Source organism: Phymastichus coffea, unplaced genomic scaffold (assembly GCF_024137745.1).
Source record: "Phymastichus coffea isolate CEN01 unplaced genomic scaffold, Cenicafe_Pcof_1.1 PCOF00002, whole genome shotgun sequence".
Lineage (NCBI taxonomy): Eukaryota > Metazoa > Arthropoda > Insecta > Hymenoptera > Eulophidae > Phymastichus > Phymastichus coffea.
The window spans coordinates 14,474,457-14,492,044 of record NW_026706813.1 but is presented as its reverse complement, the minus strand read 5'-3'; the positions used below and the strand labels follow the sequence as shown (position 1 = coordinate 14,492,044).

Here is a 17,588-nt window from a genome sequence, read left to right as displayed (position 1 = left end):
TCGAAATTCCAGATAAATTGTTACATGAAATTCGGTTGAGTTTTTTTAATTACAAATAGATTTTTCATGAAATTCCAAATGCATTTTTTCAAGAATTGTAGTTGTATTTTTTTTTTTTTAATTTCAGTGGAATTCCAGTATATCCTGGTGCAATTTTTACAAGTTCCAGGTGGATTTATTCGGAATTTCACATCGATTTTGACGAAATTCAGATCAATTGCTTTAAAATTCAAATTTTTGTAAAATTCTATTTTAAATAATATTACTCATGCATAAATGTTTCAAAAATTATTGTGGGTAACGAACCTATGTCAAAATAATCCAGTATTGGTCATAATGTTTTCTTACTTAAAGCTTTATTACATTTATATAATTAAAAATATTTATAAGCATTTTACATATATATTACATTTATGTAAATTTGTACATGTTTATTTTACCAACATCGTCATCACTGAAAATGTCACTAATTAAGGAGACCAGCTAGCGTTAAACAGGAAAAAGAGGTATCCGAAAAACGCTCAAAATCAGCCCCTGTTTTTGAGCCTAACATAAGTTTTGAACAAGAAGAGATAAATAAGCGAAACACGGTTCAAAATAATCGTTATTCCATGCTGTATCCCCTAAAAATAGAAAACTAGCCCTAACAGGGGATGTAAAGTTTCAAATATCTAAAAGCGTCAATAAAATACGAGTATTCTTCAAATATCTTCTTTTTTCTGTTACAAACATACTAGTACTAAAATACAATATCTACGTCAGTTATTCTAACTTATGACCATTCCAACCCCTAAAAGTTCAAAAACTACCCTTATCAGGGGGTGGAAAGCAATTCATGATCAAGAACATTTATAAAGTAGTATTAAATTGTATTTTATCATTATAATATAGTAACTTTCTATATTATAACGATAAAATACGACGAATATTTTATTGAAAAAAAGAATTTCGATACATTTTCAAATCAAGAGATTCTAAACAATTTTCATCAAATAATGAATACTGATTTATAATTACAAACGAAAAATTCTAATATCATATTTAAATAAATAAATAATAGATAAACTTTTAGTTAACGAACTATTAATGAAGAGAAAATTTCATATTATGTGATTTAACTGCATCTAATCTTGTTAATATCTGATTTCTGTCCAATTTTCTTCTTCTGGTTCTTAAGGCAGACATTAATTTCTTCTGTTATAAAAGAATATGGTCATTTTTTTGTAAAATTTTTTTGCAGCAGTACTTCAGACACTCTGAAATCATACAGTTTCATTAAACACAAGATAGTATAATAGGCACCGTGATCGTGGAAAATACGTACTTTCGATAATAGTTTGCTCGGTATAATTAAAAGGAACTCGGCGATTGACGCCTCTTGGCGAATAAGATACTTTGTCTCCCGAAACACACTGTTTGCTAAGTGCTTCGTCGTACAAATCATTTTCATCAGTATATAATTTTCGAAGAATCAATTTCGTAAATTTCTTTTCATTTTTTGCTTGCAGCATATTCTTCCATTTGTCGTATAATATCTTGGTATCTTTATTCAACCAAATGTATACAATCTGAAAATAATAAAATATACATTAATAATTTAGTTAAGTTTGTTTTTTCTGATCCCTATACCATAATCGGTTTTTAGGGCACTTCCACTCACCACTGTAGTGTAGGGAAGTGTTCCCAAGAAGCATTCGGACTACGTCTCTTCAAATTGGTAATCCAAATTATTGCTTCTACTGTAGGTGCTCAGCATGAATTCTATTGGCTTTTTTATATTTTTTTGGTGCTCTTTCGTACGATATATCTGATATATCTGAGTGACTAGTATTTACGTTGTAATCATCTTCGTTAACATTGACTTGCATTTTGGACTGGGGCAAGGTTTTTGATGTTTTTTACCGCGACTTTTAAATACATTTCTTGATAAGGTTGTCAACTCTTGTGGATGTAATTGTACTTTAGGATATCCAAAGATACTCCAAAGATACTAAGGTCGTTGATGGTAACTTCTCAGAGCCATCTCCAATTCCTGAGTCTTGTGTGTGTTCATCCACCGGTTTTGACAACTTCTTCATAGGTGAAAATATTTCAACGTCGAGATTCAGCTTTCTTAAACCAAAAAAGTTACAAAATGTAGTTACGAAAACTAGTTTAATATGTGTATGTTGTATCGCTATACAATGTATATTATTCAATTAATCGCCAGCCTCTACTCATACTATTTTTTATTCATAATCTATTTTATAAAATGCTATTTTTCAGAGTCAGATCTAGATGATGTTTACATTCGTTTGAATGCAATACGATTTTGTCTGAATGAACTATACTATACAATATTATTCAAAAGAGTAAACTAAAATAACTGACATACATACAAATATCCAATGTGAAAAATCCACATACGATTTCCATAAGCATTTCCACATGGAGGAATGAATTCTATATGGATCTCTGTATGGATTTTCATTATCAACTTTACTAGTGAAATAAACTCGTATGAGATTGTCGAAAAAAAGCATCTTTTAAAAATAATGATTTAGTAGCATTCTATAGAAACGAATGAAATATAGTATTATATTGGGCCACATTATCAAGTATCATCTTCTTTAAGCGCCTCAAGAACTTAAGGTAGTATCGGCTATAAATCGAAAATAGTGCTAAATTCACCCCCCTTACCCTAGCCTGCAAAGTGTAATGGACAGTGAAAAAAAAAATACCATTCGAAACATCTCTAATTGAACCCTCCAAAAATGCTCAATATTTTAATTGAACCCCTTCAGTTGTCCCAAAAAAAATTAAAAAATATGATGATTTTTTCGTTTTTTGCAACTGCGATATCTTTAGTAATACTTAATATTTTTGCAAAAGAAACAAGGCAAAAAATTGAACCTTTGCTCGTTTTAATTGCACCCCTCTCACTTTTTCAAAATTATTAATATACATGTCAAAAACAACAATCTAACTTTATTGTATGTTCTTTCCAAATAACCCAATAACCCAATAATCTATTTGAAAAGAACATACAATAAAGTTAGATTGTTGTTTTTGACATATATATTAATAATTTTGAAAAAGTGAGAGGGATGCAATTAAAACGAGCAAAGGTTCAATTTTTTGCCTTGTTTCTTTTACAAAAATATTAAGTATTACTAAAGATATCGCAGTTACAAAAAACGAAAAAATTATCATAGTTTTTAATTTTTTTTGGGACAACTGAAGGGGTTCAATTAAAATAATGAGCATTTTTGGAGGGTTCAATTAGAGATGTTTCGAATGGTATTTTTTATTTTTACTGTCCATTACACTTTGCAGGCTAGGGTAAGGGAGGTGCTAAATTCTTCATAATTCGCACATAAGTTACTGATGTTGTAATAAGACAGTATACTAAACTTCAAAGGTTCTGGTTAGCTGTGTCTGAAGTTGTTGCAATATTAAATTGAAAATGTAACACCCAGCGTTATGGAGATTCACATATTATTAAAAAACAAGTATAGAATAAATAATGCCAGAATGTCATACCTTGACAATATTATTTAAGAACTCATATAACAAAGAGATTCGGCATATAAAAAGTTGCAATCACTAGCTGTTGTAACGGTCCTATCTATGAGCTAGTTTATTATTTCACTGAATCACTGCAACCCGTTAAACTCATCTATCTGTTTACATCAATGAGCATATTAAACGACGCCACCTCACCTATTATTTGATTGTCTTAGTACTAGAGTCTAATTTCATGACCATCGTAAGGATCGTGACGTCACAGATTGATAGATATAGATATAATGATTTTTGTTATTTGAATAAAATATGTTAATTAGACGTAATTTTGATATAACAAAGCATTTCTTATATAGATTTTAATACATAGATTTAGAATATAATAATACGAATTGCGTTTTATTATTAAATAATAAGGAATTTTAATATGCAAAATTAATTTGTTTATTACACTATAAATATGAATTATTAGAAAAATGTAAATATTCCATATTCAAAATAAATATCTGAAGAACATGAGTAAGAATTGGTTTCATTAATAACAGTGTAACAATAACTATTATTAATAAATAAACAATTTAAACATTAAGTTGTATATAGAACGAAAGCGTTAATTTTATACATAATGATGATAGCTTTATAATTTATAAATCTTAGATAATTAATTTAGTAATTGCGTTATAAGATTATAGGAAAAAACGTTACAAATATGAAAATTTGTTATAATTCAAATTTTATTAACTAATTTGAATATTTCTTTTCAGAAATTACTTCTAAAATTAATAAACGATAACGTTATGTAAAAATTTAATATTGTTCTATTGTAAATATTGTAATACTGCATTAATTAACTTTATTAGTTAATAACTTTTGACGATACTATTTGTGATAATTGTAAATTACACTCAATCGACCAATAACTAATTTTGTAAAGTTTACATGTGTTGAAAGTTTAGTATTGATGTTTATTTACTTGTAAATTAAGAAAATTCATTTCTCAAAATTCGCGAATATTTCTCGAAGATTCGAAAACTTCTCGAAGAGAACTCTCCTATGAAAATAGGCGGGAAAATCTGTGTATAAATACGCTGATTTTCGCACAGGCTAACATTCACTCCTAGCCTTGCAAAGTGAGCGCATGAGATTGAATAAACTTGGCTAATACCTAAGTTCTTTCTCTCATTGTGATTAACTGAGCAAGACCTTTCCTTTCGTATAATTCGAGCTTAACTTATAGAACATCTCGCGCTATAAGAAACTTGGGTCGAATTATATCCTCTACAAGGAAGACTTTAGCTCTGCTTATGGGACAATTCACACCATAAGAAATTACGGCATAGTTTGACTTTCCTTGGAACTTTACTCATATTCGTATACATTTGATTTATCAATTTATTTATTGACAATTAGAGTAATTTCAAAAGAAACGAATTCTTACTCATTAACGCAACTAGATCACGAGAGTACGAATTATCAATTATAAGTGATACGAACATCACACTGTAAACATAAGCTACCATTTCAAGCCCATCGATCAATTGACTGTACATTCAAAAGTTTGTGAGAAATATCCCGAAAAATGCCTTTAAAATTCTAAAATACTATGTGTTATGGTACTTTCACTGTTTTCATTACAAATCCATCATTATCAATTCATGTTCATATTTTTAATAACTGAAAGAAAGAATTTTTTCATTTTGCTATCTTTTGACTCCAATTGTATATAGCCAATACTACCTTAACATTGTATGAGTTAGAGCCTTCATGATTATATATACAAGTACTCTAGTACAGTTTGGTCCGTGGTTGTCGTGATTGTAATCAGAAAACGTGCAATTTCTGAGTCGACTACTTGGAACTTTGACATTTAAAAGCAAACAAGCTCTTTATCCGCATAGTTAGCTTATCATGAGATTTTGAATGAAATTGATTCATAATATGCATGAAATGCGTACAGGAATTTTCTCATATCATTTGCGGAGCGAAGACGATGGGCCTACCGCCTTGTACCACGAATTTCGTAAGTTACTTTTCGAGCGATTTCTGACATGTGACTAATTTTCATTGGGGCTATGAAGAAAAGTAGTATATGCATTTAGGTCGAGATACGGGATATCCTATAAGCATGTGTTTTTCGGCTTTGGTTTCGCCTGAGCCCAAAATCTACACACGAATGCAGTAACCTACTTCTCAGTCTAAGAAAGTAATATATTACTAGCGAGCTAGCCAACGGCCGTGCCTTGCTGGATACACCGGTTCCCGTTCGATCACCGAAGTTAAGCAGCAACGAGCGCAATTAGTAATTGGATGGGTGACCGTTTGGGTACACCGCGTGTTGTTGGCATAGTCGTTACGAAAGGGCACCGAAAATAAAAAAAAAAATACAAAAAAGACCAAAGAGATTATGCTAAGCACCTACTGTAGAAACATAAAAACGATTATCCTTGGAAACCGCGGTAGTCCGATGCTTTGCAGGAACACCTACCTCACGGTACATATCAGAAACTGGTGGGTGTGGTGCGCTAAAAACTTTTCACGGTGTAGGCATACTGAAAAAATCACTAACAAACTATTACTAGCGAGGTTCCTGGTTCTACTCGAAATCTTGTACGATAGAATTATATTTCAGATTTATTTGTTTATTTATTGGTTGATGAATTGATTTATTTATCGAATTATTAATTGATTTATTTATGAATATATTAATTAACTTTTGGTTTACTGATTTATTCATTGCTTTTTTATTTATTAATTTATTTATTTATTGATACATTCGGTTTCTCTTTAATATAAAATAAGATAAGAGAAAAACTTGAACTGTTCTCAGTAGCTAACTCTCTAAACAAGAATAAGTCCTACCACCAAAATAAATATACTTGTACCATATACACGACCATGATTACTTTCTGTTTACTTCCTTTTGCTCGTCTCACTGGAGTTGCAGCATCCTCTAAACTTTCTTTATCTGAATTGTTCGGAGAATTGTCCTCCATGTTATCATTATTCAGAGGTGAGAACTGGGTTACATCCATGTTATACTCATTAATATTTTTTGAAGGGTTGTTAATGTCCTTGGGAAAGTTACGTACATTTTTTAGGAGTAGAAGATTGAAACATCTGAGTCAATTCCTTCTTGAAAAAAAAAATTAATATGCTCACATTAATGTCTCATAAATAAAGCAAGTAAAAAAGAATAACACATCCAGCTAGATCAACAAGCAGAATTTATCTTTCTGACTCATTTTTCTGGAGAGATTCAACATTTATCTTTAATTGATGAACACTTAATACTGCCCCATTGTCCCATAATATATCGACTTCTGAATCTACAATTGCAAACTCGACGTGTAATCGGAGCATACATGTGTATAGGTTGTATTTGAAAAACGCATAACTAACAACTGGACAGCGTACATACATTGTTACTGGGCTACGTTTAATCTAGGAAAATTAACTTCAAATTAAACTTTAATTTAATTTTTTACCATGACGTATTACGGTGTTCGATTCCACGCCATCACTGTCGTATCTATCGATTGAAAATGAGAGAAACAATAGAAAAAAAGAAAAATAAAGGTACTCAGTTGATCGACTGTATATGTGACACGGTGCATTTCGAATGTGTAGTAGAGGCGGAACGTTATAAGGTAGCATCTTGCTGATACGAGGTGTCCGGAGGAAAGATTGGAAACACTAATGCAGGTTGTCCAGTAGTGAGCGAACACAATAGCAGTTAAACTCGCAATTCCCATACGTATTATACATAAATGATTGGCGATAATGTTTCCGCGGAAACCCAGTGAGTTTTACGGATTCTCATTGCTACAAACGTGTCGTTTTAAATTTGTGCAGAGGTATACGCTACATACGAGGGTGGTTTGATAAGCCCGTAACTTTTAAATGAAAAAAACAGTTTTTTTAATATTCCAATATACTAGCAATAAATTTAACTATATTTAGAAAGACATGCCAAATTTGAAGGTAATCGGTTGATTAATAAATTTTTTATTCTTCTAAATATAGCTGAATTTATTACTAGTACATTTGAATATTCAAAAAAAACTATTTTTCTTATTTAAAAGTCACGGAGTTATCAAACGCCCTTCGTTCAGCGGTCTAGAAAAAGAATGATTAATTATTTCTGTTGCTCTAGCTGGATGAGTTTCTGTACAACACATAGTGATAGCACATATACGAGGTCTGTCCGGAAAGTATCGGGCCTACCTGTATATTTTCGTGCTAGCGTTATCCTTTATCATCTTGTGGGTGGCATCATTCAAAGTAATCCCCACTTGATTGAATAACACGGTTCCATCGATGGTTCCACTTTTCAAAATAGTCCTGGAATTCACTTTTAGGGATAGCCTTAAGTACACTCGTCGCATTGTTTTCAACCTTTGTTTTGTCATCGAATCGGTGTCCTTTAAGTGGTTCTTTTAGTTTTGGAAATAGCCAAAAGTCACAAGGGGCTATGTCGGAACTGTATGGAGGTTGTCGAAGCAATGCGATATTGTGTTTGCTCAAAAACTGCTGCACAAGATTGGATGAATGCGCTGGCGCATTATCGTGATGGACAAGCCAGTCACCACTTTCCCAAAAGTACGGCCGTTTTCTTCTTACTGCATCACGCAAACGTTTCAAAATTTGAACGTAGTATTCTTTATTGATTGTCTGACCTGTTGGTGCATATTCGTGATGTACAACACCTTCACAATCGAAAAAAATAATCAACATTGACTTAACATTGCTCCCACTTTGACGTGCTTTTTTGGTCTTGGCGATTCAGAATGCTTCCACTGTGAAAATTGTTGTTTTGTTTCAGGATCATAACTATAAACCCATGATTCATCACCTGTACTAACTTTTCTAAGCACATTATCATCATTATTGACCATTTCCAGATTGTCCAGAGCGATTTCTAAGCGAATTTTTTTCTGCTCTGCTGTGAGCAATTTTGGGATAAATTTCGCACACACGCGTTTCATTCCTAAATCTTCGGTTAAAATTTCTGAAATGATAGTTTTTGGTATTCCAAGGTCTTCTTCTAGTTCTCGCACAGTCATACGACGATCTTTTTCGATTGCAAGTCGCACCCGCTCAATATTATCTGCGGTTTTTGTCGTCGAAGGTCGACCGGAACGAGAATTACTATCGACAGAAGTGCGACCATCCTTGAACCGTTTATACCACTCTTTTATTCATATTTTACTCATACACTCGCTTCCGAAGGCCTTTTGCATCATTTCAATAGTTTCCGAACTCGTTTTTCCGAGTTGAAAGCAAAATTTGATGCAAATTCGTTGATCTTGTTTTTCAGTCATTTTTGACAATATCAAAATCCGACGAACGCGAAAAAGGCACTGTAAACAAAAACACGCTGCGTATGAACTATACGTCCGGCAGATGTCAGTAAGTAACCAATAGATTCGTGAGGCTTTACTGTTGACGTTTCTGGCCGGTAGATGTCGCTCGAACACTATGGCGCGAAGATATAAACGTAGGCCCGATACTTTCCGGACAGACCTCGTATAATCAATATAATTTAATAAAAATATATATTTAATGTTCACAAATATATATCATTCAGAACCATAAGCTTTATTAGAGGCTAAATCTGAATATAGGGAAAAGTGGGTCGTAACAGCCCTCGAGGCGAGATGAAAAAAAATTGGATCTTAATTTTTAACGATGAATAAATTTATAAATGGCTAAAGTCTCATTAAAGCTGCTGAAAATACCTTCAAAATCATGCCTTGTACAGTCAATTTACGGGTGTGCAGCTGGAGCTATTGCAATTTTTGTAACTGCAATGTCTATAGATTGCCAACTAGTAATTTCCCCTGAAAGTACGATATTGAATATACAGAAAGTGAAGAGGCATGTGGCTTGTATAAAGAAGAAAACACAGGAATTTGAAAATGTGCTTTTTGAAGGATTAAAGAGGTTTTGCCTTTATGGTTTGTCACAGTTTTTTGTGTACAATGTTAGTTACTGATAATCAGCTAAGAATATTTAGAAGACACGGCGTTCTGGAATAAATTTTAATAAAGAAAGACGTGCATATAAAATTAACTCACTAATATTATTTGTATTTATTTATAAAAACAGTTCCATTTCAACAGTAAATCGAGTAAAATACAGTTTTAGAAATATTTGGAAAAAAACTTTTTTCAGTAAAATATATTTGTTATGTAATTTGTAGCGGACGAAAGAGTTCTAATTACATCAATTTTGAGTTTCAGTGCGACATACATTTATTTTAACATGACAAATACCAAGCTATGATACGTACATATGACCAAATCTACGGCAAAGTGCACTTTTATAGGATTTGGACAAAGAAGACACGTTTTTTTAAATTTAAGCATACAAACCTTTTTCCCCATCTAATTTGAGCTACATAGTGACGGTAGATGCTCGTAAACGTGAAAAACTCGTACAAGACTTATTAGATAAATGTACCAAATTTTATAGTATTATAATATAGCAATTGAATATACTTACTTCTACTTTCCCGTCATTTTGCTCTTGTTCTCTAGTTCTAAAAAGCTTCAGCTCCTCCTGGTACGTGACTAATTGTATCTGTAAACGTTAATTTAGCAATTTGAAAGTCTCCAAACGCTCATTTAATAATTCATTTGCGATTTTCAATTTTATAATGTCATGCTTTGCTTGCAAAAGTGCTTTTTCAGCGTTCATCAATTTTGTAGTTAAAAGAGTATTATTCTTCTATAGCTCATCTTCAGACACTCTTGATTGAATATCTGGCGTTAAAGTGGTTGGACTAGTATGTGCAGAATGTACAATATACACTTGTGCATTGACAGATAATGTATCAGCTTCTAACAATTTTCTTTGCTTCAAAAGTAGTTCTAGTTGAGCATGAAGATCAGTTTTCTGGAATCATATTTATTCATAAAATTTTGCATATATTTTTCCGAGTTTCTATCATCATTGGTAATGTATTGGTTCCCTGCATTAATTTTTTCGATTTCACACCAGGTTGCGCAACATATGTTTCTGTAAACATTTTGATACTAAGACTATAATGTATTGAAGTATGATCTACTATAACCTATAAAACTTAGTACGTATCAGTGATATTGCATGTAAACAATCGGAGTTTTTATTTCATTGAAAATGTTGAAATTCGTACTTGATAAACAGCATTTGCGGGAAGCTTTAATTTTATTATTTCATCTCAATAATGCTGCTGTCGAAAGTCATCGCTTACTTGTAGAAGCTTATGGAGACCCTGCTCCTTCTGAAAAGTCCTGTGAAAATTGGTTCAAGCGTTTCAAAAGTGGTTATTTCGATGTGAAAGACAAAAAACATCCAGGGCAACCAAACAAGTTTGAAGATGTAGAATTGAAAGAATTACTTGATGAAAATCCATGTCAAATACTTGAAGAATTGTCAAAAGCATTGCATGCTGATGCAACAACTCTTGAAAGACGCGTACACAAACTTGGTTTAATTCAGAAAGAAGGAAATTGGGTACCGCATGAATTAACTGAAAGACAACAAGAAAAACATTTAACCACGTGTGAAATGTTGCTTGAAAGGCATAAGAAAAAGCCCATTTTGTATCGGATTATTACTAGTGATGAAAAATGGATACGCTATGACAATCCTAAGCGAAAAAAAAACAATAGTTAAGCCAGGTGAATCATCCACATCATTGTCAAAACGAGATATTCACGGAAAGAAGCTTATGCTGTGTATCTGGTGGGATCAGAAAGGTGTGGTGTATTATGAACTGCTGAAACCGAATGAAACTATTACTGCTGAACGTTATCGACAACAATTGATAAATTTAAGCGAAGCATTACGAGAAAAACGTCCAGAGTGGGCTGAACGATACACGAACTTAATTTTGCTTCATGACAACGCTAGACCTCATACTGTAAACAACGTGAATGAAACGTTACAGTTGCTTGGCTGGAAAATTTTATCTTACCTGTCTTATTCTCCAGACATTGCCCCTTCTGACTAACATTTGTTTTAATCAATGGAACGTGGGCTTTTGGAACAGCACTTCAAAAACTATGAAGAGGCAAAAAGTTGGGTGGAATCGAGAATTGCGTCTAAAGATGTTGATTTCTTCATACGTGGAATCCATTCATTGCCCGAAAGATAGGCAAAGGTTACAGTTGCAGATGGCAAATACTTTGATTAAGATACAATGTACTATTAGTTTTGAATTAAGTTGTTTTTATGAACGAAAAAAAATCGAAAAAATTAATTCAGGAACTCAATAGGCTACTTTTCTATAACAATATCGAGTTTGATGTTAATGCTATGAAATTTATAAAATGTTTTTATTTTATAAAATTTATAAAATGGATTTTATATGGAATTCAAAGATAAATTTCTAGAAAGAATCCAGGTGGATTTTGTGCATTTCATAACACCAAAATGTTATTCTTATTAAACACAATATTAAAAAAAAAACCTCATAAAGCAATGATTTATACACCTAGACTCCACACTTTCATTCTGTTAGGAAATCTACATGAAATTTAAATGGAATACGAGGTGTGTTTAAAAAGTACCCGGAATTATCGTTTTTCCAAAAAAATATTTATTTATTCGTTTACGTCAATGTGGTCCCCTTCAAAGTAATCCCCCCGGATATAATACACTTATGCCAGCGTTTTTTCCACTCTTGATATTCACTTTTTGGTATGTCCTTGAGCACTCTCAGCGATTCGGCCTTTATTTCTTCAATCGAGCAAAAACACCGTCCTTTCATGGGTCTCTTCAACTTTGGGAACAGGAAAAAGTCACACGGAGCCATATCTGGTGAATATGGAGGTTGAGGCACGACTACGGTATTATTTTTGGCCAAAAAATTACGAACAAGCAACGACGAGTGAGCAGATGTGTTATCGTGATGCAAAAGCCATGAATTGTTTTTCCATAAATCGGGTCGTTTTTTTGGATTGCTTCACGCAAACGTCGCATAACTTCAAGATAATACTCCTTATTAACCGTACGACCTTGTGATAAGAACTCATGATGCACCACGCCCCTGCAGTCAAAGAAAACTGTAAGCAAAACCTTCACATTTGATCGAACTTGACGTGCTTTTTTCGCTCTTGGTGACGTTAAATGCTTCCAGGTGGACGATTGTGCTTTGGTTTCGACATCATAACCGTACACGCATGTTTCATCACCAGTTATGACCCTTTCAAGCAAACTTGGATCGTCGTTGACGTCGTTTAACAGCTCCTGAGTGATGTTCATGCGATTGTTTTTTTGGTCAAAGTTCAGCAGTTTTGGAATGAATTTTGCTGCCACCCGTTTCATGCCCAAAACATTTGAAAAAATGTTATGACATGAGCCAATTGATATGCCAACTTCATCAGCAACTTCTCTAATTGTGATTCGGCGATCATTCAGAACCGTTTTTTCCACTTTTTTCACATTTTCATCGATTGTTGACGTGGTGGGTCGACCGGAGCGTTCGTCATCTTCAACGTCTTCGCGGCCATCTTGGAAACGCTTACACCACTCGTAAACACTTATTTTTTTCATATCAGACTCACCATAGGCTTTTTGCAACATTTCACATACTTTGTTACACTTTATTTCATTTTTTACGCAAAATTTAATACAAATTCTTTGATCCATTTCTTTTAAAAAACGAAAATCGCCTAGCTCATAAAAACACGTCAAACCTTAGCAACTACCGCAGACAAAGTAAAGGGTGAATATAGCTGAAAATTTTATCATACTTCAGGAGCATGTATACCAACACAATAAAAAAAAATTTTGACAATCGGACTCTCCAGACCCGCGAAATTTAAAAATTCCGGGTATTTTTTAAACACACCTCGTATGTTCAGGGCGGTAGTGTGACTTGTTACATGCGTAAAAGCATGAGTTTCAGTGTGATTAACCCTTTGAAGCATACATTTTTCTCTCCAGGATATTCAGATGAAAATTTATATATAGGGGTTTTTGAGGTCGCTGATCATGAATCTGACATTAGATTGTTCGAATTTTATATCTAAGATGGCGGATTCAGAATGGCGGACATAGATTTTTTTCTATATTCGCTTGAAAACTTTAAAATTCATAACTAATGAGTTTTAGGGGTCCCTGATAACGAATCTGATATCAGGTTTCCTTAATGATGTATCCAAAATGGCGGACAGGCATTTATTTTCTATATTGGCCTGGATACTTCAAAATTCAATGTAAAGGCTTTTAGGGCTCGCTGATAACGAATCTGATATCAGATTTCTGAAATAATATATCCAAAATGGCGGATCCAAAAATTCGGATATCAAATTTCATTTTTAGGGACTTCATTTTCATGAAACGTAATTTCTAAGGGTTTTCGGTCGTGCTGATAACAAATCTGATAATATAATTTAGTATTCTGTTTCAAATATTCTAGTATTTTGTTTTCTGATTAGGTGAATGAATCTCTCAACAAAAAAAAAATATATATATATATATATGGCCCTCAGACCCATGGAGAGTACATTCAATACAAAGTGTTTGGTGCTCATACAAATCGCCGAAAGGCCCTCAACCCCCGACCTACGAAAAATAAATAAAGATCGGCTCTTTGCTTCTGGAGTCATCCATATATTTGTTGACACTCATTGACTAAAAGACCGGAGTGGATTCACTGTATTAGTTGAAGAGCAAATAGGCGTTTTGTATATTTGTGTACATAATATTCTTGTTTTGCGGGCATTTTTTCCCGCCAATTAGGAATCAATTTTTACGTAGTACTCTTCAATTTTCATATTTTCTATATCAACAAATTTAGAAGAGATTTATTTTGTAACCATGGGGAGAAGAAGGCGAATTGTGAATGAAATTCCTAGTGATTCAGAGTCTGTTGATGGGTTGTGCGATTCTAATGATGAAGATGAGGTATTGGATCGCAGAGTAGATCGTGTTGCCCCTTCAATCAACAATCTTCTCGAAGATGAGGCACACGAAGAAGAAATTGACGACGAAACAACCACTACAAATTCAAATAAAAGTGAAATTTGGAGATCGACGAGTATTCCAAAGACTGATTTACCTTTCAGTAGGAGTCACGGACCCATCATCCCTGATTCGGCGTCTTCTCCAAAGGATATATTTCTTTGTTTGTTCCCTGAATCTCTATTAGATGTTATTGTAGAGCAAACAAATTTGTTTATTTCTCAAAAGAAGTCAAAAGGAGATCTTATCACCAAAGATGAGTTGAAAATTTTCATAGCGATCAATATCCATATGGGTTACAAGAAGTTACCTTCGTATCGGGATTATTGGTCTAATAGCCCTCAATTCCATGATTCATATATTTCTTCACTGATGACTGTGAATCGCTTTGGATTTTTTTTGTCTCATTTGCATATCAATGATAATTCAAAAGAACCAGCAAAAGGAGATCCAGAATACGATAAATTGTATAAACTAAGACCTCTTCTCGACACTCTTTCTGAAACATTCAGAGAATGCTGGAAACCAAGCCATCACCAAGCTATTGATGAATCAATGATCAAGTTCAAGGGGAGGAGTAGCATGAAACAATATATGCCAGCCAAGCCAACTAAACGTGGTTACAAAGTTTGGACCCGAGCAGATGAATCGGGATTTGTTTGTCAATTTCAGATCTACACAAGTAAAACAGATAGTCCTGAAAAACAATTAGGAGCACGTGTGGTTCGTGATCTAACACGTGACCTTGTTGGTCATAATCACCAGGTGTATTTTGATAATTTTTTCACAGGAGTAGAGCTTCTAATATCTCTAAAACAGGATAACATCCTTGCATGTGGCACAGTACGATCTAATCGCGCGAATCTCCCCAAAAGTGATAAGTCTGATAAAAAAATGGTTATTGGAGAGTACGAATACAAGACCTCGACATCAGGACTCACATGGATAAAGTGGATGGATAAAAAACCAGTATACTTTTTATCCAATTTTCACGACCCTACCGAAGTAACTGTTGTGAATCGGAGGCAAAAAGATGGTACTCTAACTCCTGTCAACAGTCCTGTCTTGTGTTCAGACTATAACACACACATGGGATATGTCGACTATGCGGATCGTGCAATATCTACTTACCAGATTGATCGTAAGTCCAAAAAATGGTGGTTTAGAATTTTTTGGCACTTCATCGATCTCTGCATATGTAACGGATTCATTTTGTACAAGGAAAAACAAATCAAACCACTTTTATCATTGAAAAAATTCCGAATGAGATTGGTAGAACAATTGGTGGTACATAAGATCCCAACTCCAAAAGGTAGGAAAAGAACGGCACCAAATACTCCAAGCCATGCAAAAATCAAAGTACCTGATGAAAAGAGACTTTCTAATGCTGCTCACATGCCACAAGTCTCAGATACATATAAAAGATGTAACCACTGTTCTACAAGAGATAAGCCACAGAAGACGAGATGGATTTGTAGTACTTGTAATGTTCCTCTGTGTCTTTTACCGGAAAGAAATTGTTTTCAAAAACATCACATATAGACAGTAATGAGTTTTGTTGCTCTGGTTGTATGAAGAACATGTTTTTATGTCTAATTTCAAAGAATACTCAGTAACAATATTACAGTACAAATTTATTGATAATGCAAAGGGGATCCTCCTACAGGAAGAATGGAGGAAAAGAGGAAATAAAAACCCTGAAAATTAAACATAAAAAATGCAGAAAATAATATATAAAAAATAAAAAATAATATAAAATATAAAAAATAAAAAAAATATATAAAATATAAAAAATACAAAAAAAATATAAAATATGAAAAATACAAAAAAAAACGTAAATGGAGCTTGAACTCATCACGTCCTCGTCGTAAGCTCCGGGTAATGCCGAGAATGAGTGAAAGAAGTATCCACTATTCTGAGATATTATACTTTCAAGTCATGCAAATAAGCATGTACATCAATCATATCCTTTCGCCATCTTGGCTGCAGAATTTCAGAAAACTAGTATGATATTGATTATCACTGAGATTGAGGCACTTTAGATATGAGTTTGAGAGTATTCAGGCCAATATAAAAATATACATATCCGCCATTTTAAAAGCATTATTTCGGAAACCTGATATCAGAATCGTTATCTGCGACCCCTAAAACCCTTTAGATATGAATTTTATAGTATTGGTATCAATATAGGAAATCTTCTTGCCCGCCATTTTAGATCCGCCATCTTGGATACACAATTTTTAAATCTGATGTCAAATTATTATTCAGCGACCCCAAAAACCTTTGTATACCAAATTTGAAAGAGATACTCTCATTATTCGCGTCAATAATGAATTTCTCCCCAAAAATTCAATTTTTTTCTTCTTTGTTCATTTAAAAATATTAAAAAATAACCCAATATATTGATTTCAACTGCAAAATTATGTTTTTGAACTATTAATGAACTGAAAGAATGCAAAAGACCCTGTTGAAATCCATAATGTTGTTCTAAAATGGCAAAAGAAGCAATAAATCAATGTGTCCATCAGGATGGATACTGTGCTTCAAAGGGTTAAGTCGTCATCCATCAAGGTTCGAAATGAGACCGAGTACATGATTTTAGATGTAATTGTAGCTAATAAGAAAATTTTATTTTGCGTTGCCTACCGTAGACCTGAAGGTCGTGTCTTATCTGGCCTATTCAAGCGGATTCAAGAGCTTTCACATCGGTATATGGATGTGATCATCGTTTGGGATTTTAATTCAGATGTTTGTGATCGGAACGATAGCTATGGAGTCCATTTGAATAAACTTATCTCGGACTATTCTCTGTTCTTGGTTCCTTTCAATGCGACTCATTATACGGCCAGCTCAGATAAATTGATTGATATCATCCTAGTTAATTCACCTGATTGTGTAGCATTTACTAAACAATCACGTGCTCCATACATTAACGGGCATGACTATTTAATTTGTGATGTCGACCTTAGCATTTCCGTTGATAAATCGAAGAGCTATACTTTTCATTCATTCAAGCACTTTTCACCAGATCGTTTTGCTCGGACACTTGATGTTGCTTTGACGCCCCTGAATTCATCCCGACCAGATGATGTCGACCAATATTTGAGTTCATTTGAGGAAATACTCTCCTC

The 17,588-nt window shown here is 33.4% G+C and overlaps 2 protein-coding genes and 1 pseudogene across 4 annotated transcripts in view; 2 read left to right on the top strand and 1 right to left on the bottom strand.

Annotated features, from left to right (window-relative positions):
* LOC131663323 (UDP-GalNAc:beta-1,3-N-acetylgalactosaminyltransferase 1-like) overlaps window positions 1–17,588 on the bottom strand; it is a 214,779-nt gene that overhangs the window by 138,206 nt on the left and 58,985 nt on the right. The window contains exon 1 of one of the 3 annotated variants that reach the window (XM_058933687.1): window positions 10,009–10,264. The exons of the other annotated variants lie outside the window; for them this stretch is intronic. The gene's annotated coding sequence lies outside the window, so the exon portion shown is untranslated. Of the gene's footprint in view, window positions 1–10,008; window positions 10,265–17,588 lie in introns of those variants that run through there. 3 annotated transcript variants of the gene reach the window in all.
* On the top strand, window positions 5,730–5,848 carry LOC131663854 (5S ribosomal RNA; annotated as a pseudogene).
* On the top strand, window positions 14,314–15,999 carry LOC131663083 (piggyBac transposable element-derived protein 4-like). Its single transcript, XM_058933178.1, has one exon. The coding sequence runs from the start codon at window positions 14,314–14,316 to the stop codon at window positions 15,997–15,999; it is 1,686 nt and encodes a 561-aa protein (XP_058789161.1).